At 47.6% G+C, this 26,151-nt stretch overlaps 1 protein-coding gene and 1 long non-coding RNA gene across 2 annotated transcripts in view; both read right to left on the reverse strand.

The window, feature by feature from the left end:
* Nucleotides 1–34: 34 nt before the first annotated feature.
* Nucleotides 35–4,934, reverse strand: LOC308623991. Its single transcript, XR_014016911.1, has 3 exons — nucleotides 4,718–4,934; nucleotides 3,042–3,122; nucleotides 35–1,754 (listed from the first exon to the last, which is right to left on the reverse strand). It is a non-coding gene; the product is annotated as an uncharacterized lncRNA (long non-coding RNA).
* A 284-nt stretch (nucleotides 4,935–5,218) lies between these two features.
* ULK4 (unc-51 like kinase 4) overlaps nucleotides 5,219–26,151 on the reverse strand; it is a 550,770-nt gene continuing 529,837 nt past the window's right edge. Inside the window, exons 34-35 of the mRNA XM_081246952.1 lie at nucleotides 8,257–8,342; nucleotides 5,219–5,385 (exon numbers count right to left, since the gene is read on the reverse strand). Coding sequence (XP_081103078.1) covers nucleotides 5,322–5,385; nucleotides 8,257–8,342 — 150 coding nt within the window. The 3' untranslated portion in view covers nucleotides 5,219–5,321. The remainder of the gene's footprint in view (nucleotides 5,386–8,256; nucleotides 8,343–26,151) is intronic.

Consider the following 26,151-nt stretch of genomic DNA (forward strand, 5'->3'; position numbering starts at 1 on the left):
AGCCTTACTGCTAGTAGACGGAATTGTTTGTTTGCCAAGCTTCTTTAGCACTTGCCCCTGGGTTAAATTGCACCAAAAGTGTTTCAGCCTTGAACGTTGATTCTGAGCTTGTGTAAGAAGAGGGGAGTCCATTGTCTCCAACTGAAGGACTCCGGGCTTAGAGCCTATGGCCAAGACCCCTTCATCCTGGCTGCAGCCATGTGTAAAATCCTGCCCACGTGACCAAAGGCATCTAGTTCCTTGGCTTTCAGTTTTGTTCTGTGTTGCCCAACAGGCATCCCCCACCCCAGACTCCATCACGTGGTTTCATTCCTTTAAGGTAATAATGAAGAATTACTCACCTGGATTTGGACTTCAAGCACCTTCACAGAAGTGTGACTCATTTGGAGCGGGGAATTCCTTCACCTCCACTTTGAACTGATAGTTAAGATGGTTTACCTGCCGATGTTTATCTGAACGTATCAGAGAGAACTAGAATGGGCCTTCTTCCATGTTCTCTGCCAGGTGAGCCTGTCATCCTGGTGGTAGGTCTGACAAGCTTAGTTCATCCCTGAGGGCAGAGTCAGTAGACCTGTTTGTTAGAACTTGTGTTTTGGGCTTTAAAAAGCATGGAAGTGTTTTGTGCTTAGGTGAGGGCTGTTTGTGATTTACTGTGTATTTAAAAACATGTATTCAGTACCTTTTTGTTGGATGAGGACCCTTTGAGAAAGCTTTATAAATTCATCCCTGTGGTCTAAGATGTAATTGGGATTGGAGAGGAAACATTTGTGTACCTGGTGAGGGGGCAGTCGTGCCTCCAGTGCATGACACAAAGAACCAAGGCGGCATTGCATGAACTATTAGTAGGCTAGAGCTAGCTGTTGGTTAGAGTGAAGATCTTCAGTGAGTTCAGCTTTTAACATAAAGAACCACAGCAGGGTGTTTTTTTTTTTTAAACCAGAAAACATTTCAGAGCTTTGCCTAAAGTCATTATAGTTTTGAAGTTCCATGTAAAAACTTTATATGAAGGTTAATCTGATTCAGCAAGGTAGTTCTGCAATGTACTTAGAAGGACAAAGAGCCAAGAACGGCAAAGACACTTGTGAAGAATAAGATGATAGGAGGACTTGTTCTGTCAGCTGTCAAGGCTAACTAAAGCTAGAGGTAGTTAATTTACACTGTTACTGGCACGTGTGTAGAAGTATACACTAAGGGAACAGAATAAGATGAAGACAATAGACACTTTAAAGGTAGCATTGGAGGTCAGTGTGAAAAAGAGGGACTTTTTAGTAAAAGTGTAGAACAGTTAGGTAGCCATTTGGATAAAACTGAAATTAATGCAGGAAAAAAATCCATGATCAACAAAATATCAAAAGCCCTCACTAGAAGCCCATGTGTCCAATAATTTGCAAGAGAATGGCCACAATGCAGTAAAAGACTACAGCTTCAACACAATAGTATGGGTGTATCTCAAATACGATACTGAACAAAAAGCAAGTCACAAATGCATGCCATAGGACTGCATTGGTGAAAAAAGAAAGGCATACTGTTTTAAGGAAATCATCCCGAGATAGTAAAACTAAAAAGCAAGAAAATTTAATTAGATTACCACAAAAAAACAGAATAATGGTTACCTGGGGATGGAGGTGCGTAGGACATTTGATCCCATTGCAGTGACCACCAATGAGCTGAAAAATGAAGCTTTTCCATGTTGGATGAGGTGTTCTAGACATGAGGCTTTGATCTGGTTATTGGAATCCTTGACAGTGAAAGATCTTGAGATAAATATGTCTTGATTAGTGTAATAAAAACAGAAGATCTGAATCGTGCCGTATGGTTTGTAAACCAGCAGAGAGCTGAGTTGCTCCACTGCAGTTGTTTTGTTCTACTAGGTGAGAATCTAACTGCCTTGCCTTGCTTCAGTGAACACCCATCAAATGCAATTAGAAAATAATGGGGGCGGGAGGCTGAAAAGGTATAGTGCTTCCTTTTTCTTATTCATCAACGTCCTGTGTGGTGTCCACTCCACCTCCCCACCTCCTGAGTAATCTAGAGGGAGGTGACCAGCCTCCTCTGCCACCTCAGCATCAAGCCTCTGAGAGGCCAGAGGCCAGGTGTAAAAGGCCAGCCTTCTTCCAGGTCACATCAGGACTCCACACCGCCCTGGTCCTTATTCTGGGCCAAGGCTGGTGCTTGTTGCCACTTCCCTCCCTGGGCCTCCTGGAAGCTTGAGGCTGTTGGGGCCAAAGCCTCCTGAAACTCAGTGAGTCTTGTCCCCACCCCACGCCAGATAGGTCTCCCCAGGGACCAAGCCTCTTTGGGCTTTTGTAGCTTCTTGCCGCCCCCTTCCCTACCAGTTCCCTCCTGAGGCTCCTACCTCAGCCCCTGCATAAGTCCATGTATCAGAGATTTATTTCTACATATTTTTCTGTTGTTGGAGGAGGGAGAATAAAGGGCATTTTGCTTCAAGTGGAGGCAGGAGAGACCCAGGTCCTCTCACTATCACTCAGTATGGACAAAAGCCTTAGCCACCAGAGCCTCCACTTCTGAGCTGTCGCACAGGGCTAAGAGCTGCCCTGCATTCACAGAATTGACCTCAGAACCTCATGAGGTAATAGGGGAAACCTCATGATAACATGGGAAACATGAAGAGCTAGACAAGCCCAAAGAACCGTCAGTCAGTAAATTTTGTTGCTGCGTCCTACAGAGCCACTTGCTTAGATGCCAGATGACTGTCAGTTCCTCTCAGGATACCCTCCAGGCCAGAGTCACCCCAGACAGATCTTCACAGAGGGACCTCACTGGGCACCTACTCTCAGACTGTAAGTTGAGGCAAGGTCTCAAAGCTTTGGGCCTGTTGTTAGGGAAGGAAGGCAGCCCGGTGCAGCCACTCGCCCGTCCTCTCTGCTCCGTGCAAGGCATGCTCCTGCTGCCTCCTTTGCCCCCTCACCCTGCAACTTCAGTGATGCCATTCATCCTGGGGGGGCTCAGCTGATGGACTGTAGCCAATCAGCAAACAGCTAAAGCTTGGAGGTGGTGGGAAGAGGAGGGCCGGTAGTTACCTGGGTCTGGGCCTCTGGTCACTGCGAGAATCCTGAGAGCTCTGATGGGTGGCTGGGGCCCAGGTCTTCTCAGAACTGGAGCTGGGGAAGCCACAGAAGGGTATGGGCCTCTCATTTGGGGCTGGGAAGGGTACTGCTCTCGGCCTCCCTCTTGTCTACTCAGCCAGACTGCTCATGTCCCCTACCTCAGCTCATTAGGATTGGGGCTGTTGCTTTCCATAAGGCACCTTTGTGAGAAGGACAAAAAGGAGACCCCCTAACTAACTCCAGGAGGACATAGCCTCATGCCAGGGTGCAAAACTTGGCGTGGGCTAGCTTTAGCGCCTGTCACCCTGGGCTGAACACCCTTGGTGGGGCACTAGCCCTGCTTCGGACCATCTCCTCCTTGCCCCTTACCTATTCAAATATGCCTTTCCTCAAAGAGGCAAGGCTGTGGGACTCAGGGCCAGGCATGGTCCACTTAACGTAGTTCTGGAATGTTAAAACTTTCCTCCTGTTTCACCTTAAGCAGCAAAGACTCCTCCCTGCTCAACTCAAGAGGGTAGAGAAAGAAGAATTTGATTGCTCTGAAATACCTTCTGGGGGACTCTAGGTCCAGAACTTAGGGTGGTTCCCCTAAGAGCTGAATGAAAGGAGAGAGAACAGATTTCCTGGGAAAACAGGGAGAACTGTGCCTGTTCCCTGGACCAAAGAGGCAAAGCAACAGGAGCTGAGGGCCAGGCCTCCAGCTGCTTCATCAGCTTCCCCCACCCCAGGAACACAGGCAAATCCAGCCAGGCCAGGGCCACCTGGGCGCACAGCCTGGTGATGGGCACGTTGCCCAGCAGGACTTCCTGTGGGCAGTTAGGAGGCTATGAGAGCAAAGGACACTGCCTGCTCCTGGGTGGCGTTCCCCCTTACACCCCTGCTACTCAGCTCGACTCTGGACACCCACTGGCAGACACACAGGCTGTGGAGTCCGAGTCCCGAGTTCAACCCAGCAGTGGGGCCTTGGGCAAGTGGGCTGGCTCCTCTGAGCCTCAGTTTTCTCATCTATGAAATGGAGATAAGAAGGTCTGCTTGGCAGGTGGTGAGGTTTAAATAAGGTAAGTGACATCCATGCCTTTGATGGAGGGGGGCACGGGACTGCTGTGTTCGTTACAAAGCCAAATGGAAGCTGGCACACTACCCAGATCACCGCGGCAAAGTGGGCCTGTTGGTGACAGTGTGCCCAGCTTCCTGTGATGCAGTAGGTGTGCGGCTGCCTGTGTGCCCCTGTGCCTCCCGCTTCTGCGTCCCCCGCCCATTCCCCCCGCATAGGGGCTGCTGCCTGGGACAGAAGCCCGTCTGGGCTCGGGCAGTGTGTGTCAAGGGGCAGATCCCCTCTAAGCAGCAGCCCAGAGCACTGCAGCTACTGATCTAGTCGAGCCCTTTGATTCTGCAGGTGGGGAAACAAGAGGACCCAGAGAGGAGGCCAAGGAATGTTCTCAACTTGCTCATCTGGTTCAAGCTGCCCAGGGTCAACCTCTCCCTCCCTCAGTACAACAGTCCCAGCCCCCTTCCGCAGTGTCCACCCAGTATTTTCACAGGCTTGACTCTTACACAGGGGGCACTAAGGGCATATGTGTGAGGAAGAAGCTGGAAAGGCTTCGAGGATAAGGGGGGGTCACTGGTGGAAGTTGGGGGTGTGATTCTACCTTGATGCCATCATCCCATCTAGATGAGCAGATCTTCAAGGAAGCCAGCGTTCCTTGAGCGTTTTGCATTCCTTTAGGCAAAGTTTTAACCACCTGTTCCTGTTAGTGCAGTCTTGCCCAGTTCTCCCCAAGATTCTTGGGATCACTTCATCCCTGAAATGAAGAAGAGCCAAGCAGGTAAAAGTAGGAGGAAGACAAGAGACTATAACTTCCAAAGGCTTGCTCTGGAGCTGGAGCTGGGAGAGCATCCTGCCTAGTCCTGCCTGTTAACTCTTCTCCAGAGAAGAAAGATGCTTATAGGCACTGGCAGGCCTAGACTAGCACAGGCAGTGCAGGCTTTAGCAGAGGCCTACCTGGCCCACACAGAGGGAAAGAGCATTCTGAGAACAGCTAGCAAACCTGGGGTTCCCAGATGCATCCCACATGCACCGAGGAGGTCCATTCTGAGTGGGTTTTCTAGGGTCTGGAGTTAGATCATCTCAGCCAGAGGTTCCAGGTTCAGCTGACTTTATTAGATCCAAATAGAGCTGTAGGTGCCATGTGGTGAATGTGTGTAGCTGAGGATGGGTGCCACAGAGTAGGCTCGTGCCAAATGCCTTCTTGCCTAGTGTCCAGCAGCTTGGAGGATCTCCAGGGCCAAGGAAGCCACTGCACTGTTGGCCGACAAACTGTGAGAAAAACCAAAGTAGAGACATTTAGGCATCCCCAGGGTAAAATGCTCTGTCTTCCAAAGGAGCTGGCCTCTTTTGCACCCGAGTACCTGATGGACCAGCTGCTTCCCAGAGCTGCCCCTAGCATCATCTTGAGAAGCAGAAACAGCGTTCGCAGGCTCCAGGGCCATGAGGTGAGGACCCCGAAGCCCACAGCCCCACAGGGGCTCAGCACTGGCCCTGCCACCCCTCGACGTCTGACCCCACTTTGGCCAGGTGCACCGATGCTGAGCTGTGAGGGCAAGTCAGGCGGACGGCAGCCAGAGCCTGCCGGCCCGAGGCCCACAGTGAGGCTGCCCGGCGCCTGCCTGCAGCTGACTTGTGCCACCCAGCAAAGATCCCAGCTGCTGACACTCCCCGCTCCATGCTGCCCCTTCCTGGCCAATCAGCCAGGAGCTTCGGGTTTCTTATTCTCATAGGTGTGGATGTGCAATTAAGAGCTTCAAATGGAAACTTTGTTATTGGAGCAAATTGAGACACATTTAAACCTGTGCCTTAACAACTGTTACCAAAGAAAAGAATGGCGCATAGCAAGCAGTGTGCCTTGAAGTATAAAATTAGCTGATAGCACACCCTTCGCTACACAGAAATACAGCTGTTGCCAAATGCCAGGGGGCTGCATAAAAGAGGTGGGTCGCACGGGGACAGGACTGTGGTCGGAGATGGTGCCATGCATTCCTGCTCTGTGCATCAAAGGCCCCTTTGAGGGCTGAGGGAATGCACTTGAACTTGGCCTGCTCCCGGCTGAGACCAGGCTACTCTGGTGGAGCCGTGCTGCCCACTCCGCCTGCCAGAGCAGCCCTTGGGGGCCAGTGACTGGCAAGGAGGACACACCCACCTGGCAGGGCCCCATCAGAACTGAGAACGCTGCCATCCAGTCACTCTTGGTCAACACGAGAAAACCTTTTTCTGGTGGGGCCATCCGAACAAAGCCCAAACAGGACAATTTCGGAGCAGCAGCTTGTCAACCAGTACGAGATATGCCTGGTGTAGACATGTTAGTTGCTGGAGTGATACATGTGGGTACGGAAGAGGCCACCAGCCTCAGGGAGTCTCGTTTTCACGTGTTTGGTCCAAATTTGGGTCCAGCGCTCCCAAACTGGTACAGCATGAAGATGTGCCGGCCTCGGACACAGCTGGGGGGCGGGGGAGTCCCACAGAGGCAGGCCGTGGAGAGGAAAGGCTCTCAGAAGCTCCCCACTCAAGCCCATGCCTCCCGGTGGCTCTCCCACCCTCTGCCAGCACACATCTGCTCACAGGGGCCTCATCTCAGCTGTCTGCACAAGGCCAGTGTCCCCAGGTATGGTCATCACCTGCTCCTCACAAACCAGTCTAGCGGAAGGCCTGTGGCCCAACCTGGGGAGCCAGTGTCCGTGCCTTACACCACAGGGGCCACCGTGCTGAGCAGGGGACCCTCCCATCAAAGTCAGCCCGTCCTTCCCCTCAGCTCACAGTAACCACGGGTAAGAACTGACATCTTTGGCTTAAGCTACAGAGGAAAGGGGGTGGGGTAGGCCAGGAGGCGCTGTCCCCTCCCCACCCAATCCAGGATTAATACAACAAGGCTGGTTGGGGCTGAGCCTTCTCCGCAGACTCACCTTCCCAGCAATACCTCAACCGCATATTCTTCTCCAACTAATACAAAACTCCAAACACCAGGAAGCAGATTCCATAGAACCTTGTGGCTCTGAAAGCAAACTACCAGGAATGCCATGCACCACCCCGCGTCCCGCACACCCAGCGAAGGCCAGGTACCCCTTAGCAGGTGGGGCCTCCTCCCCAGGGCAGGGAGAGCTGCTGCAGCTCAGGGGCCACCACATCCTCCGGCCGCCTCCCTCAGCTCTGGGGACAAGGCACTCACCGACTCATTTAATCAAGCCCCTGAACCGCCCCCAGAACCCACCTGCCAGGCCCTGGCGCTGTCACATGCAGTGAGCCATTACACAGCACACCGGCTGCCTAAAGGGTGGATACCTGGGGGAAGTTCTCTCTTTATTCCCATGCCATTTTCTCTGGTCACGTGGCACTAACATTTTAAATGACTCGTCAGCCCTACCCACCGCCCCCGCCCCGAACCACCTCTCCAGGGAGTGCAGGGGTGTGTGCGGCAAGAACCCTCCCAGCGCCCTCACTACACCGGCATCGGCGTCACCGGGGGGCTGGCAGAGAGGCCGGTTCCTCCCTCCACAGGGTGCAGCATGTTCCGGGTGACGGGGCTGTCCTGGTCTCGGCACCTCACTTCCAGGATGCTCTAGACGTACTGACTGTGAAGCTGAGGACTGGGAGGCTGACCTAACCTCAGCTTCTAGTGTCTAACAGTCTGTTCTGGAGGTTCAAGTTTTCCCTCTGAAGGCAGCCGGGGCTGTAGCGTGGGCCTCCAGACCCTCTGCAAGGTGGTGGTAATGGTGCCTCTGGCCAGGCTGCTGCGGGGGGCACGTGTGCACAAACCGGTACTGCTTTTCTCATGAGGTTCATCAGGCCTCCCACCTGGTCACAATCCGCTCCCGTCCCCACCTCTACTCCCTGTAGATGGGAATATGGCCTCCCGGCGCCACAGGACTGGGATGCTCTTCTTTTCTCCCTCCCGTTACCTCCCCCCGCCTCCATAGTGGGGACTCCCAGGGGGTGGGGGGGCAGAGTGGCCCATCCCACACTGGGAGGGAGGGATCTCAGTGGGCAGTATCAGGCAGGAAGGTGACGGTCCCTGGTGTGTAGGGGAAATGGGGGGCGGGGGAGGGAAGAAGAGCAGAGAAAAGGAACGCCAGGCTATTTGCTGAGCCCAGGTACGCTCTGTGCCGCTCCTCCCACAGCCCTCCTGGGCCTACTTACCCCCCAGCCGGGGCCAGCCACTCCAGAGCCCGCAGGAGGCTGCCCGAATTCTTGAGGCTCTCCAGGTGCTTCTCATTGGAGGTGATCTGCAAGGGAGGGAGAGGAAAGTGGTCGGCTGGCCCATCCCTGACCCATGACCCGTTGGACAGGCACCCTCAGTCTCAGGCCACCAGTGCTATTGGGCCCTGAGCCCCAGTGCGCTGCTGAACACGGAGGCAACCCTCAGGGTGAGCAGGAAGGAGTCCGCTGCAGCTGGAGATGTGCCAGGGCAGGATGGGGTGCCTCCCGTCGGTCCCTCAGGAGGGTCTGTGTTCTGGAAGCCTGAACATTTCAGTTAAAGCAAATCATGGGTGAACAAACTTTCCAGCTGTCGGTTCCGGGACCCAGTGGGCCCATGCATCCCAAGCCCGACACAACCACTTTCATATGGACAGAAGGATGATGCTGGGCTCCCGTGATCTCAGGAGCCTGGGAAAAGAAAGAGGCACTAGGCATCAAACCAGTCACACCCTCACCCACGTACCCTGGGAAGTGTGCCCCTGCCAACGGCCACCGTCCCGGGAGACACAGAGGAGGGACACTTGGGCACCAGAGGCAGAATCATAAACTCTCAGGGCTGGAAGGGACTCGGATAGGTGCTGACCCAGCCCAGGCTCCTGGAGACCTCCTAATTCAGCCCTTCCATAAAACGAGTCCATGCCCTATGAGGCAGAGAAGACTTCAGGAATGAACCTTGATTCTGCTATTAGACTGTTTCTCTTAATTCCCCTTTCATGTCCTATTTTGATCTTTGATATTTAATAAATGTTTTCTAATAAACACTTGTATGGAACTTCACATTTCAGAAGGCTCTGCAGTTTCCTGTACATTTTTTCACTATCCCTTGCAGTAGCCTCACCTTGCAAGGTAAGCATGTAGTGTGTTTTATAGATGAGGTGACTGAAGCTTAGTGAGATTAAGGGACCACTACGGCAGTACACAGGGAGCTTGACCCTAACCCCACATGAGGCTGGAACCAGGCTGGCCTTGGTTGTCCCCACCATTTTCTGTCTTTCCACTTGATCATAGCAACCAGGGCTGGATTATCATCTCTGTAGTTCTCAGGGAGAGGCTGAATATTTCTTAATCAATCACTCATGGTGATAGGAAGGTCACAGGGGTAGTCAGACCTTAATGTGGCCTCTGAATTGCACATGAATGAATCTGCACCTCCACTGAGACCCTATCCCACTTCTTGAGTGTGCCAGACCCCAGCTGCCAGCTCAACGGCATCAGGTGTAATTTCTGCAAAGATTTGCATCTTAAAAGAGCTGTGTGTAAATTTGTTCTGAAATTACACCCCACTTGATGAGTTCAGAAGGCTGCTGTAGTTCAATTATGTCTGAAGCAAGCACAAACTTACCCTGAAAGGGTCTTCAGCGAGGATTCCCATCTAATTTTTCTCAAAACTCTGCCTCATACAGCTCAGTTGAGCTACATCCAGACTCACTGCCCTGACCAGCCCTACCGTGGGATCGTGTGTAAGAGGCTGTGCTCCAAGTTGCAAAGAGATAACAAGACTACATTCACTCACGAGGCTAGTTGGAAGGTGCAAACAGAAGAATACGGTGAAAACTATGTGATCAAAGGGAGAGACGAGAATAGCACCGTGTGCAGCTGACATAAATGCAAGCATAAACAAAGCCAAGAGAATTAATTGAAAACTATGTGATTTGGCCACTTACCTGAACCCTTACTAGCAACATCAACTGCTGTTCTATCAATATGAGTTAATTAGAAAATAAAAAATTTAAATAATATCAATCAGAGGTTCTAGTTCTGGGAAGGACAGAGAAAACACATGCCACCCTTTCCATATAAAATCTGAACAGAAGGCACAGCGCAGCTCTTTCAGAACACTGAAAAGTAAACAACACTGGCAGATTGGGAAAGGACACTGAAACCAAAGCGCCATCACCTCTTTCCCTCCAGTACAGACCACCTTGAACTCAACACACCCAAACCCCAGAAGTGGGGCACACGAGAGAGCCCCAGGAGAAGCCAGCCTCGAGGAATGGGAAAGGAAACTTCCAAAAGCTCAGAGAGAGTAGATGAACCCCCCTTTCCTTTTCCTCAGTTCTCTCTTGACCCAGGCCCCAGGCAATTCTGTGGTGGCAGTGGTGGCAGCAACAGGAGCCATCAGCCAAAACTCTTCTCTCTCTCTTTCTCTCTGTTCTCACAATGTTTGGCCCCGACATGACAGTTGTGGAAGTTAAGCAGTTTGTGGCCAGACAGAAAATGGGAGACCCAGGGAGCCAGAAAGTACTGGGGAGATAACAGGGAAGAGCTCAAGAAAGCAACCCCGTAACATTATTTATGAACTTCTAGGCTCACCTTCAACCTGTGTTGGTTAAAATAAAAGGTTAAAAAAGATACACCATACAAACAGGAATCAACAGAAAGCTAGAGTGGCTGTATTAATATCAGGCAAAGAAGACTTTAGAACAAAGAAAATGATCAGGGATAAATAAAGACATAACATCCTGATAAAAGGGTTCTCTCACTAAGAAGATAAAACAATAACTGTGTATGCATCTAACAAAAGAAATTTAAAATACATAAAGAAAAACTGATACGACTGAAAGGAAAAAAAGACAAATCCACAACTGTAGTTGGAGACTTCAAATAACTCTTATAGTAATAGATAGGATGAGCCAACCAGAAATCAGCAAGGATATGGAAAAGTTGAACACCACCATCATCCAACTGGATCTCACTGATATTCATAGAGCATTAAGCCCATCAACAGCAGAATTTACATTTCCCCCCCAAGAATCCAGGAACATTCACCAATGTATACAATATTCTGGGTAATAAAACAAATATTTACTAATTTAAGAGAACTGAAATCATATAAATTATATTCTCTGATCATAATGGAATTAAACTAGAAATAAATAACAAAGATAACAAAAATATCTCCAATCACTTGGAAATTAAACAACATACTCAAATAATCCAAGGATCAAAGAGGACATCCCAAGGAAAATTAGAAATTATTCTGAGCTGAATGAAAATGTCAATACAATATATCAAAGTCTGTGGGGTGCAGCTAAAGTAGTGCTTAAAGAGAAATTTATAGTACAATACTTACATTAAAAAAGAAACATCTCAAATCAATAATCCAAGCTTTCGTATTAAGAAACTAGAAAAAGACCAAAACAAACCCAAACCCAAAGAGGGAAGAAAAAACAGAGCAGAAATCAAGAGTAATGTGGTAAATGTAGGCCCAAATATATCAATATCTATATTCAATGTAAATTTACCAAGTACTACAAATAAAAGACTAACTAACATTTTTAGATTACATATAACCAAAATAAAACACAACTACATGATGTTTACAAACATACCTTAAATATAAGGGCACAGAGTAACTGAAGTTTAAAAAATGAAAAAAGAGATGCCACACAAATTGTAACCAAAGGAAGTTGGTATAGCTAATATCAGACAAAGTAGACTTTAAGCCAATAATTATAACTAGGAATAAAGAGAGACATATTTATAAAAAGATCAACTGACCAGGAAGATGTATCAAGTCTAAATTCTAAACATACCTAATAACAACCTCAAAATCTGTAAAACAAAAAAGGACAGAACCAAAGTGAGTTACACAAATCCATAATTATGGTGGGATATGTTTCAATCTCTCCCAGTAATATGCATACGAAAATCAGAAGGGATATGGACGTTTTATACAACAAGATTAACAAACCTGACCTAACTGACATATATAGAAAAATTCATCTAACAACTGCAGAATATATGTTGTTTTCAAATGTACATGGAAACTTTTCAACATATACCATATACTGGGTCATAAAGCAAGTTCTGACAAATTTCAAAGATATAAATCTAACAAAATATGTCAGGATCTATATGTTAAAAATTATAAAACGCTGATAAAATTTTTTAAAAACTAAATAAATGGATAAAATGTGTTCATGAATTAGATAATTCAATAGAGTAAAGATATTAATTTTCCCAAAATATAGGTTTAACGCAGTTTCTATCAAAACCCCAGCAGGATTTTTTGCAGACCCACACAAACAGTATCAAAGTTTTGACAACCATGCAAAGGTAACTGAATGGGGGAACATTTTTGAACAAATGATGCTAGAACAAATGGACATCCATATGCAAAAACATGACCCTAGGAACATATCTTAATACCTCAAATAAAACATCATTCAAGGGAATTCCTGGGCGGTCCAGTGGTTAGGAGTCCACGCTCTCACTGCCGAGGGCCTGGGTTCGATCCCTGGGCTGGGAACTAAAATGCCTTAAGCTGTGAGGCGTGGCCAAAAAAAAAAATCATTCAAAATGGATCATGGATCTGAATGCAAAATGTGAAACTATACAACTTCTGGAAGAAAATATAGGAGAAAAGATATGAGACCTTGGGTTTGTTCATGAGTTTTTAGATACAACACAAAAGCACAATCTCTGAAAGGAAAAAATGGACAAATTGGACTTTATCAATGTTAAAAACTTTGCTCTTTATATATGTATGATGGAATATTACTCAGCCATAAAAAGAATGAAATTTTGCCATTTGCAGCATGGATGGACCTAGAGATTATCATACTAAGTGAAATAAGTCAGAGAAAGACAAATATATGATATCACTTACATGTGGAGTCTAAAAAATAGTAAAAATGAACTTATTTAAAAACAGAAACAGACTCACAGACATAGAAAACAAACTTATGGCTACCAAAGGGAAAGCGGGGAGGAATAAATTGGGAATTTGGGATTAACAGATACACACTACTATATATAAAATAGATAAACAATAAGGATTTACTGTATAGCACAGGGAACTATACTCAATATCATGCAATAAACTGTAATGGAAAATAATAAAAAAAATATATATATACATATATATGTATAACTGAATCACTTTGCTGTACATCTGAAACCAACATTATTGTAAATCAACTATACTTCAATTAAAAAAAAATAAAAAAATTTTAAAAGCCTTTGCTCTTTGTAGAAGATTGATAAGAGAATAAGACAAAGCACAGACTAGGAGAAAATATTTGCAAATCACATATCTGATAAAGGACTTTTCTCCAGAACATATAAAGAACTCTTAAAATTCAGCAAGAGAACAAATAACCCAATTTTTTAAATGGGCAGAAAATCTGAATAGACACTTCATCAAAGAAGGTATTATGGATGGCAAACAAGGACATGAAATGATACACAGTATCATTTGTCACTAGGGAAACACAAATTGAAACTACAATGTAATACCACTACATACCTATTAGAATGCTTAAAATTCATAAAACTGACAATAACAAATGCCAGCCAGGATGCACAGTAACAGAAACTCTCTTTCATTGCCGTGGGAATGCAAAATGGGACAGCCATGGTGGAAGACAGTTTGGCAATTCCTTATAGAATTGAACGTAGTTTTACCATACGGCCCAGCAATTGTACTCTTAGGTATCTGCCCAAGAGAAATGAAAACTTATGTCCACACAAAAACCTGTGTGCAAAAGTCTGTAGTAGCTTTATTCAAAAATCACTAAAAAGAAAAAGGAACCCAGATGTCCTTCAACAGGGAAATGGAAAAACAGCTAGGAAAGCCTTCACACCTTACTTGGTATATAGGTCTGACTGGATTTTTTTTTTTTTTTTTTTTTTTTGCGGTACACAGGCCTCTCACTGTTGTGGCCTCTCCCGTTGCGGAGCACAGGCTCCGGACGCGCAGGCTCAGCGGCCATGGCTCATGGGCCTAGCTGCTCCGCGGCATGTGGGATCTTCCCGGACCGGGGCACGAACCCGTGCCCTGCATCGGCAGGCGGACTCTCAACCACTGCGCCAACAGGGAAGCCCCGGACTGGATTTTTAAGGAGCTAACAGTAAAGATAAATCTGGATAATTTTTGAAAAGATAAGACTTTTAATTTGCCTTGCTAAGTTATTTTGCCCTCTGACACCAATTTCCTATGATTAGTCAAGCTTGTAATAGGATTTTAAATGGCTTTGAAATAATCCTTTGGAACGAGTTACTCCTTTCTCCCAGAGTCTGGTCTCCTATTTGGCCACCAAAGGTTATAAATTATGATGGGTACCAACCTTCTTTTAGAAACATCCCACTGTATTTATCAGACAGTGTGGCCTTTACCCTTCTATTTTCTCAGTACTTAAACTTTGTTAAACAGCAAATTGTAGGTCTGCTCAAAAGCCATCCCACCTCCTCCGCTTCTGAGCTACCTAAGTAGAGAACGTTCTGGGCACACTGAGACCCGTCCTTCATGAGGCAGGAGGGAAAGTGACACTTGTCCACTGACATACTGAATTCACAGCTGAGCAACTGTTGGAGAATTTCTCATGGCTCTGATGACGGTAGTCAAGAGCGAGCACTGCAGTGACTCTCTAAGAAAATAAATAATGCAATAGGACACTAGCAAAGAGTGTCAACACAGTACCTTCCTCCTGTAGTTAATATTTTCATTAGAAGTCAGTTCCATTAGCCAAGACAAGGAAACAATTTTATTTTGCAATAATGTTTTATAGCAGAGGTTCCTGGACCTCTAAGAGTCCATGAGTAGATTTTATTATTTCAAAACATCAAATGGCAGGTGTCCATTTCCTGAAAACTAAGCCATACCTGCCTCACATTTTTCCTGCTCCTAAGACATCTGACTGGTAGCTGGATGGCTAAAGTCAATCAAAATGGAAACATGAATTATACTAAATACATGCAGTTCACCTGGTAGACAGGCATCCATTCAAAACATTGGGATCTTTAAGGGAAACATGATAAAAAGGTTGGGGATTTGAGCTTAGAATTAAGATTAACTTGGAAAGACAATTCCTCCATCTCTGTTTAATTGAGGGGATATGAAAAAGCAGATGACGGACTTTGGGTAAATATGCTACTTTATTCAACCTTCTGCTACAGTCCCTTGAACGTGGGTTGTGTCAATGAGCATTCAGGAATCACTGTGTAACCAAAACACTGAAAGGAGAGGCTGGTGTCCTGCAGAATCATCCCTCACGTTCCCACCAGGCTCACAAATTGTAAGGTAGTGGCTTTTTTTTAAATTTTTTTAACACACCCACCGTCTAGGACAAAGTTTCGGTTGGCTCCTTTCCGGATTTCAGCTTCCCAAATGCAAACTACCAAAAGAAGCCATCTCAGGCCCTCGGTAATGGCAGAAGCCTGAAGTTGGCAGCCTCCTCAGTGTGCCTGGGGGAGCTGAGGGGAGACTAGGTCTCCCGGGGCACAGTGGCCACTGGGGGACAAAGCCAGGCCTGGTGCCAACATTCCTCAGCAAAGGCCTTAAAAACACGTTAAGTCAGAATGCACTTTACTTTGTATCATCGTGATACATTGTGAGTTTATGCTCATGAATCTGACTCACAGCATCGTCCTCTTGCAGCTCGTAAAAGCTCCGCTGCCAGTGTCTCTGGTTGGAAATGGTTTCAGGTGTGGAGCTCCGTAGCCGTGAGTGAGGCAGGCACAGGCAGGCCACCAGTCTCTGTTACGAGTGTGTAATAATACGTGTCTGTCTCTTCCCTGATCCTGAATGTGTGTGGCACGCCGCCGCCAAGTTAACCTTAGTTTTCTAATCGTGAGTTCATCTAGACAGGCCCGGGCAACACGGACAGACCAGAAAAAACCCAGCAGACGGAGCTGACGTGAGCAAGCGTGGCCCAGGTGCTCCCCGGCGCTTGTTGTTACAGACACACACTTCACACACGGGAGGATTATTTTAATTCCGTGGCCTTCAGATCTCATAAATACGAGTAAAAACAAGCAGGTAACTATGACAACTCTACTTCAGAGAGTTTCAATTTCAAAAATAAACCTATCCATCGAGCCCCTTTATTTTGCTCTCTTAACATATACTTTGTCTTCTCTTCAGTTAAGGTTTTTATGCTACTTCAAAGCCATTTCTACCCCTTGCATATCGAGACACGCTATCCCCTTGCCTTCTGATGCCAGGCTGGAATCTGGGAAGAACCCCTGGTCGGCGTGATGGAATCTGGCAGTCCCTCCCCACTTTCCACCTGGTGCTCACTCTGGGTGTCTCCAGAAATTTCTTGAGCTGCCTTTCACATCCACATTTAAAGCAAGACTGATGAATACAAGCTGCTCTGCATCCAGGCCCGTGTGCCTCTTCCATGAGTTGCTGAAAGCATCTGGGGCGGAAGGGAGTAATTCTCATGCACAGCCTTTGGCTGCCTCATGGCATCTGTGCCTTCCCGGGAGTCCATTTAGAAATGTTACATTCCTCAACAAAAGCAAGTGAGGCCCCTTCTGACCCAGGCTCGTAATCAGGTGGATGATCTGAAGGAAATCTAGAGGCATCCCTAAGAATGCCTGTCAGTAGATCTGCTGATCACCTAGGAGTGAGGGGGTCCAGTTGGAAACTACACTGGGGCATCTCGAGGGCAGAGGTGTGGGCTTGTGGATGAGGCAGACCCAGTTCCAAAGCCTCAGTCACCCGGATTTGGCCCAGATCCTGTGAACTCAGGTTCTCTACAGGGAGACTGAGACATTACACTGAAGCTGGGTGGTATCAGGCCAGAAGCAGCACCATCTTTGCATCCAGGTGGACTGCTATGGAGGTGTTCTTCCACGCACTGCATGGAGCACAGTGTAGCTTTAACTCACAGGGAGACCCTGGCAGCACAGAGGCCCGGGGAGATGGTGGCATCCGGAAACAGTGATTCCTCAAGTTGAAGAAGGCTGAAGAAGAAGAAAATAGCTGAGCTCCTCTTGTTCAAGAGCACCCATGAGTTTCCATGCTGAGCACTCAAGGAGAATGGGGAGGGGAGAGGGTGGGAGGATGCACAGGGCGTTCACCAACGTGCATAGGCAGAGCTAAGAAAACCTAGGTTTCAGGTAAAAACTGTCGTGATTCATCTTTGTCTATAAAACTAATGGAGTCAGCAGGCCTTACAGCAAAAGGAGCTTGGAATTTGGTTCAAGAAAGGAAACCAACATTTCTGAGCACCTGTTATGTGCAGGAACAGAGTTAAGTGCTTTCAAATATGTTATCTTCTTTCTGACAACCATGAAAAAGAAGTATTCCTATGTTCACTTTACAGAAGAGGAAATGGAAGCCAGCAGGGCTAATGTGACTTGCCCAAGGTCACCTGGCCAGCAGGCAGTGGAACTGAGCTAAGACCCAGTCTCCCCACCTTCAAGATCCACGTGCCCTTCCAGAGAGTCCGTTCCATCCTCATGTCTGCTAAGCACACTGCTTAGCTGTTGGCCGACTGGCTGATTAATAACAATCAATGACCGAGTGACTGATGACACAGTGTTTCACTTCAGGCTCCACCGCCTACATGCCGGTGATCTAGTGTAAAGGCTTACCAACCGTGCCGCTCGGTGCCCCCTGCCACCCCGGTAAATCGTCTGGCACCCTTTGCTCCCCTCATCGTTGCTCTTGTTGATCCCCATCATTTCCAGTGGGAGCAGGGTCCACAGAATCTCTCTCCTAGACAGCATCAGGGGTTCCAGGTCTTGACCGGAGGAGTCCATGGATCACATGTACTTCCAGTAAACATACCCTGATGTGCAGACAACCACGCGCTTGGCAGTTTCTCTTAGCACCTGGCAACCAGAAGGCTTTTCTGCATCTCTCCTCACACCCTCAGGTGGAGGGCTGTCCCTGCTGGTGATGGGACGTGAACTTACAGTTTGTGGACCGTTATCTCCTGTTCTCTTCACAATAACCCTATGAGGAAGGTCTTCTATGACTTCACATTAGAGATGGGGTGAGGCTGGCATGGAGACCCAGATCTGGCCAACTCGCTCCTCCGCCCTCCCTGCCCCAGTCGCCGTGCTGCCCTTTGCCGCCCCCATAAGGGTCTGGCTGCAGAAGCAGCGGCACAGAGACAGCCAGTGGCCACTGGGGAAGGCGGGAGCTGACACCTTCCATGAGTAAGGAGGAGGCTGCCATTCTGGTCTGGGGGAGCCAGCCCCAGCTTCCAGGAGCTCAGGTCCCCGAAGGAATGGCTTGGCCTGCCGTGTTTAAGACAGCAGCCTCTAGAGCTGGGGTCAAATTGGGGAGCACTCTCCTCTCATCTGATATTTCCCGATTTGGAAAAGCAGCAAGCAAAGGAGGACAGATGGTGGGCAAATAGTTACCAAATGGCATGGGCGAGCTGACCTTAGCGAGAACACGCCAGTGTGGAAGGATTTTCTTCTTTCTGTTGACCTTTCCTTCCTCTCCTCCTGGGGTCTGTACACTCCCCAGCCTGGCCCGACACCTCAGTTCTCCTCTCCAAACTCCCATCTGTACCTGTGGGCACCTGCTAAAAATCCAGAGCCCATGGAAATGACATGCTGAGGATTTGAATGTTTTTCTTTTTCACCCCATAAGACACGGTTGCTTTCTAGAAGATAATTATCCATATCTACCCTCTTCATTTTAGGCCAGCTAAATGAAGCTCTCTTCAGCTCTCTTCGGGGCAGTAAAAATGCCCTTAATGCTTAGAAACTGTTCATAATTACATCAGTTTCTGGCCATTCAATCCAGTGAGTTTAAAATGTTGAATATAAATATAGCGGTTTGGGAAATCTTTTAGACCTGATCCAACTAACTATAACAGCCAGGTCCAAAATAAGTGAGGAAAAAGCAGTTTTAATTGGCAAAGAAATAGGATTGTGGACCTCTTGTGGATATACGAATAAACTGTAAGTTGGCCCAAAGAAAGTTCTGGGGAAATACAGGATCAGGCCGCACCATTTTCCCCAGAGGACCTGATCCAAGTGCTTAGAAAGGCAAACATGAGAGAACAGGTTTCCCAGTCAGTGGTGCTAGGATGTCAACCACGGGATGTGGCTGGAATCAGTTCCTCACAAGAGAAAACACCCAAGATAGTAACTGTCCTGTGATTTGGTAAGTGTGAGAACTAGGGTCGTAAGAAGTGAGGGACTATGTGAGGAGATATTATGTGACCTTGACCCAAACAAATCTTAGCTGATCCTTAGGAATGCTCTATGGGGTCATACTGAGGGGTCTATTTGACAATGCAGTCCTTGAATTTGTGGTGTGGGTAGTGTGTGTGTTAATGGTGGGGCTTTGAGGTGGAGAAGTAGATAGCAGAAGTGGCTTATTCAGTGCCTGCTTCCAGTCCTTTTTCTGAACTTTCTGTTGGATGGTGGGGAAAGGGGCGGGGGCAAGTGAGTGATATCAGGTCAACAAGGCTTAATAGGTCCCCCCAGTTTCCTTCTTTCCCCAGTTCCTCACTTGACCTAGTGAGAATACTGTCGGCCACTAAACCACGCTGCTGTGATCCAGCATCATAAATAAGAACAATCAGGAAAATGCACACCCTGTAATGTTAGGTAAAGAGCAGAAAATATAAAAGTAATGTGTGGAACGTGACTGCGATTATGTGAAATGACGATGGGGACGTGCTCAGTTTGAGGTCTCCAGTGTTATCATCCTCGCTCCCAAGGCCTTCAGGCTAGTGAGAGGTGGGCAGAGAAGAAATCACAGTCCGACACGAGCTGAATACACATGAAGGCTCTTTCTGTAGCAGTAAAGGGTCTGACAAATCTTAGTTAGCATGATTCTGTGGTCAAGAAGACAGGGTGTTGGGAATCCCCTGGCGATCCAGTGGTTAGGACTCTGCGCTTTCACTGCCAAGGGCGCAGTTTCGATCCCTGGTTGGGGAACTAAGATCCCGCAAACAGCATGGCGTGGCCAAAAAAAGAAGAAGAAGAAGAAGACAGGGTGTCTTGACCATCTGCTATATGCCAAGTCCTCTTTAGTTAGATTCTGGGGATATAGTGTAGGATGGGTGTCAAGGCAGAGCTTCCACTGTGAGAAACACAGTTAAAATGTAAATGGAATATCCTTAAAAAACTAAAAACAGAGTCACCATATGATCCAGCAATTCCACTCCTGGGCATATAACCAGAAAAGATGAAAACTCTAATTCAAAAAGACACACACACCCAAATTTTCTTAGCAGCACTATCCACAATAGCCAAGACATGGAAACAACCTAAATGTCCATCGACTGATGAATGGATAAAGAAGATGCTGTCTATGTATATACAATGGAATATTACTCAGCCATAAAAAAGAATGAAATAATGCCTTTTGTAGCAACATGGATGGAACCGGAGATGATCATACTAAGGGAAAGAAGTCAGACAGAGAACGACAAATAGCATATGATATCACGTACAGGTGGAATCTAAAAACTGATACAATGAACTCATTTACAAAACAGAAGTAGATTCCCAGACAACAACAAACTTGGCTACCAAAGGGGAAAGGGCAGGGAGGGATAAGTTGAGAATTTGGGTTTAACAGAGAGAGAACCACTATTATACATAACAGATAAACAACAAGGACCTACTGTAAAGCACAGGGAACTATATTCAAGATCTTGTAATAACTTATAATGGAAAAGAATCTGAAAAAGAATATACGTATGTACGTATGCATAACTGAATCACTCTGCTGTACACCTGAAACACTGTATATCAACAATACTTCAATTAAAAAAAGAGTAAACAGGATAATCTGAGACAGCGGTGGGCGTCAGGAAGTATCAAGCAGGGGAGAGGGGAGAAGAGAAAGTGCGGCGGGCGGTCGCGTGGCCAGGACAGTCTCCCCGAGGAGACGACGCGTGAGGATGCGACGGTGAGAAAGAACCAGCCACGAGAAGAGACTGGGGACCCGTATTCTGCGGAGGGGCAAGAGCAGCTGTCACGCGGGTCCTAAGGGGGGAAGGACCCTGGTGGGGACCTGGAGGTGGCAGAAGCAGGGACCCGCTGGAAGCAGGGAGCCAGTGAGGAGGGGCTGCAGAACCGGCCCGGGGAAGGCGGCAGGGCTCAGCGAGCCACACCCAAGGACTCGCCGGCCAGCACCCTCCCTTCTGCCGAGCCTTCGACTAAGCGAAGACGAGACGCTGCCGGGCCCTTCCGTCCTGGACGGCAGAGGCTGCACGTCAGCAGAGGTGAGGCGTGGGTGACCGCTGGGGTCAGCAGAGGTGAGGCGTGGGTGACCGCTGGGGTGAGGGTGCTGACGAGCCAAGCACGGACCTTTTCTCGCAGGCAAAGCACCTAAACAGACCCTTCTGGGGTGAACGAGAGGAGAGTCTGCATCCTAGCCTCTATGCTATGGAGATTTCTATCAGAAATAAAGCAATTCAAGGACTTTTCCGAGAAGAGGAGGAAAAGGCAGGCATGGAGAGCTTAGATCTGAAAACGGGTAACACGGATTACATATTAATTCTCTGGGGGGGGATAAATTACTGACCATTATCAGCAAGCCTGTAAACAGACTTAGTAAACGAGTGTTTCATTTTTTGGTAAGTGACTACTTTTGAAACACACGGTGAAACTGTCACCTAAATGAGCGAAGTCTTCAACCTCCTCCTGAAACACACATGTCACAGGTGGGGGGAAAGGTCAGTTGGTCGTGGCCGGCTGTAATTTCTGCTTATAGTTACACGCTGCGCTGAGCAGGAGCCCCTTGGCTGCCGTGAATCCACTGAATTCACAAATATAAAAGGAACCTTAGGGTTGGGTCTAGTACCTTGTCACCACAGGCCCTCAGGGCCACCACGACAAAGGACTCCAGAGGCATCGAGTTGGGATTTGTAAGTTCGGACAGAGGGTCTCGGGGACTGAAGTTCAAGGCAGCCAGGCCTGGAGACTGGACCAGAACGCTCAGCCTGGCCTCCAGCCAGGAAGGCAAGTGAGGGGCCGCTCAGGGATGGTGGGCAGGTCTGCAGGCACAGGCAGCCACGGTCAGCAAAAGCGTGGCCACAGGGAGCAGCCTGCTTTCTGAGGGACTCCGTCACCTCGGCAGCATCCTCGACACCCATCCGAACAAGGCAGACACGGTCGGGCAGAGCTAAGAGTCTACGTACTTCCTCTGCTGTCTTGCACTGTCCTCCAAACGTCACCTTATCCTCTGGGACTCTCTAAGGAAACATTAGGGGCTGCTGAAATTTCCTCGGACTGATAACACCGGGAGGGAAATGAAATGGGAAGGAAAATTAAAGCACATTTGGTTGATATAATTAAAACCATCAGGCATCAATTAGTCCAGATTTAGGCCAGACATTGCCTGCTGAAAATTCCCCTGGTGGCTCTTATGTTTGTTGAGGGACTCGATCAAATACTCCATTTGGAAATATTTTACTGATGACCATCGTTAGAAAATGAGCATCTCCTCTGAGATCTCGGGCTCTCCTCCCACAGGCCAGACCACTGCTGGAGGGAAATCTTTGTGAGGCCCTTTGAGAAAGGCTGGTCCCACAAGGGGGAAGGGGCCTGGTGACGTTCCTGGATTTTCACCTCAGAGAGACAGGTCAGCCGTCAGCTGACCCCCAAAGCATCCATTCTGCACAGCTGGGTGATGACAGGGAGCTATGTGTGTGCATGTGCGTGATGGGGGTTGGAAAACTCCCAGGAGAAGTCTGCTGACCCAAACATTCCCGCTCTGGGCGAACCTGACGGACCGCACAGAGCCAAGCAGAGTAGGTATGTGCAGGAAACAACTTCCTGGACAAGTGTCCAACTGGCCTCGGTTAAAATTAACTGAAGCGAGGTCTTGGAGGCTTCCGGAGCAACATCAAAGAGCCTGGGTAGGGCTTCCCTGGTGGCGCAGTGGTTGAGAGTCCCCCTGCCGATGCAAGCGACGCGGGTTTGTGCCCCGGTCCGGGAAGATCCCACATGCCACGGAGCGGCTGGGCCCGTGAGCCATGGCCGCTGAGCCTGCGTGTCCGGAGCCTGTGCTCCGCAACGGGAGAGGCCACAACAGTGAGAGGCCCGCATACCGCAAAAAAAAAAAAAAAAAAAAGAGCCTGGGTATTCCTCTACGAAAGGCTCTGGCAGGCTGAGGTGGCCGACCTCTGCAGGCGCCGCCCTCATCCTTGGGCGGTTGGGCCCTGGTGGAGGCGGGGGATGGGGACAAGGAGCCTGTGCTGGTGACAGGACAGGGTTAGGGTCCTGGACTCAAGGGAGCAGTGACCACTCGTGTGGCCTCCTTCCGGGTCACCCTGAGCACTTTGATAGGGACGCCAGAGCTGTGGTCCAAGTGAGTCTCTAGTGGGTGGAGGTCTAGAAAAGCCTCAGGCTCTGCCTGCGCTTCTTTCTAGAGCAGACGGGACACAGAAGGGGCCTCGCAGAGTTGGGCTCTGTGACCAAGAGGGCCTCCCTCTCAACGCAGGTGAGTGACCGTGGGGGGATTCTCAGAAGTAGGTGGTTTGCCCACAGACAGGCTGGACTGTGGTTTCTCCACATTTTCCTTAATGGCTCCGAGTACACGGTTAAGCTTCTTAGAAGCCAAAGAGCATTATCCAAGAGGAAACCTTTCGGAGCTTTCAGATGAGGTTGAGTATTCATGACTTAAAGTGCTTCAAGGACCCTAGTTCAGAGGCAGAAGTATTCTAAGGAGGTTTTCACTGAGCAGAGACAGGAAAATAAACTGAGACAGAGAAAAGGGTTTCTTTCACTAGAGGGGAGGAGGGGGAACCTTGCTCAAGTGTCAACAGCGCTGAGGCTGAGAGACCCTGGGTTTTGGATCCTGGCTGAGGCAGATTATGCTGCCTTCTCATGTTATGCTAGGATGTCTGAGGAAATTCAGGAGGTTACCTCTCTTTTTTTTTTTTTTTTTTTTTTTACATATGAAGCTAGGTCTTGGACCAGCCTTTGTTGTGATACACAATGGCCTTCCTTCTGTGGTACCTGGGTCTGTGACCATCACTGGGATGTATCCCACCCGGAATGCACGTGTGCTGCAGGGCCCTCCCAGGCTTCCTAAGGCAGAGCGCCCCCTGGCGAAGCATCCTTGAAACCCCTCGCTCCGCCATCCCTGAATGTGGCTCCAGAAAGAACAGATTTTGCATATAGCTGCTGCCAGCCCAGCAGCAGTAACCTCAGATGCAGCTGACAGACACCAGCCCCTGAGCTGCTCTCTGGACCAAAGTGCTCACCAGTTACACTGACTGACTCAACCGATCCAGGAGAGATGTTTTATATCCAGACCAAACTGGCCCTCAGCTATCACTAGGTATTTCTTTTTTTCCCATATGACCAACATGAGTGAGAGTTTAAGTTAAGCAAGCTTTATTATATTCCTCTGAAATTAGTTTTGTATGAGTTTGGAATAGATCAGGATTCTGGAAAAAGTGTGATGGGCACGACGTTCTTATTTTGTATTTAGAGGATAATCACTCGATCACCATTCCAAGGTATCCCTTGGAAATGGATAATCCTCCTAATTAGCTGCACTAATAATTTCAGTGCAAATCCACACAAAAAATAAAGACCACAGGCTGTAGGAATTTTACATGCCACTCAACATGTCCTTTTACAGAAGATCCTAGGAACAGTTACTGGCCCTAGGATAGATAAATGAGTTCCAGGAACTGATGGTCCTCTGCTAATGCACAGTCTTCCATATCTGGAGGAGATGGCTTCAGGAGAACATAGGCTCCCTTAATTTAGGGCTATTATGAGGCTACAGTCCATTTCACCTCATGACAAAATGGCACCATGATCCATTGTTACCTTGATGAGATGCTTTGGTTCATGATAATGAAACATGAGTTAAGACCTTAGGAATTCTGGGACTGTTTTAAGGAAATGCAACTTTATGCAGATTATCTACATACTGGACCTTCATAGGATTCCTTTAAATAGTACAATCTCCATGCCTCTTAAAGTTATTCAAATGGTAAACATTTGATTTTACACTTTCGTATAACGTTAAATTACATAATAAATAGAAGTATAGAGTAAAGCACTTGAACATAACTGTAGCTGAAAGGGTGCTGGGGAAAATCCTTGACTCTTCGGTGGCTCGTCTTTTTTCCACCCTCAGTACTTTGTGATGACACTACCTCTAGTTTGAAGGTGCAATGAAAACACTATTTATCAGTATGAACTGTTATATGTGAAAATTATAGACTTTTCTGTACTAGTTGGAATATACATATACATTAGAATAAACACACATACACACATCACTGTAAGCAGCCCAGGATAATGACAGACCAGGCTGTTAGCTAACGTGGAGGCCAAGAGGTCACTCAGAGAAAAAAGGATCTGTACACAATACACAATAAAAACTACCTCTTCAAATAGGGGGCCCAAAGTCCAAAAATAGAGGTGGGGATGGGTCTGAGGGCCAGGACTGGACATTCAGGTAAGGTACTCACTCCACCCATCATACTGCACCCAGCTGAGGGCCCATGACCTTGGCTGAGGGCTCCACCTCCTCACCTGTCCACTCCTCTCCCTACAGAACCCAAAGAACCGCTCTGCACTTTTGTGAGGTCTCAAGTCCTCAGAGTGAGAAGGTATAAACAAAGATCTTGAGCCCTTTCCCTTCCCTCCCTATCTCTTTTCTAACTTTTGTTATTTGTCTCTGAGTACACAGAGATGGGGGTGGGTAGGGAATCAGTGCTCTAAAGCTCAATCTTCTGCTGGTCCTTCCAAGACCCAAGGTAGCCTTGTGGCAACGCTCTGTTAGTAGCTGGTCATGGCAGGAGCGAACAAATACTGAGCACTTGCTGTATGCCAGGTACTGCTGTTCTAAGAACTTAGAAATGAATTAGCTCATTTAAGCTTCTAAGGGTTAAGTGCTATTAAAATTCCCATTTTATACATGAAGAGATTTTGGCGCAGAAAGTTTATATTTCTAAGGAAGCTATTAAAAACCTTAAATAGAGAAATAGAAATTCAAATCCATAAAAATGACAAAATCTTGAGAATAGAGTGCATTTTTGTCTTCTATTTATTTGTTTTTGTATTATTAAAACAACTGGCAAAATTTATTGTAATAACTTTTTTTTTCTAAAATAACCATCTTTCTAAATGGTTTCTTTTTAACTATCTGTATCA

The sequence above is a fragment of the Mesoplodon bidens genome (genome assembly GCF_964165515.1).
Source record: "Mesoplodon bidens genome assembly, chromosome: 10".
Classification (NCBI taxonomy): Eukaryota; Metazoa; Chordata; class Mammalia; order Artiodactyla; family Ziphiidae; genus Mesoplodon; species Mesoplodon bidens.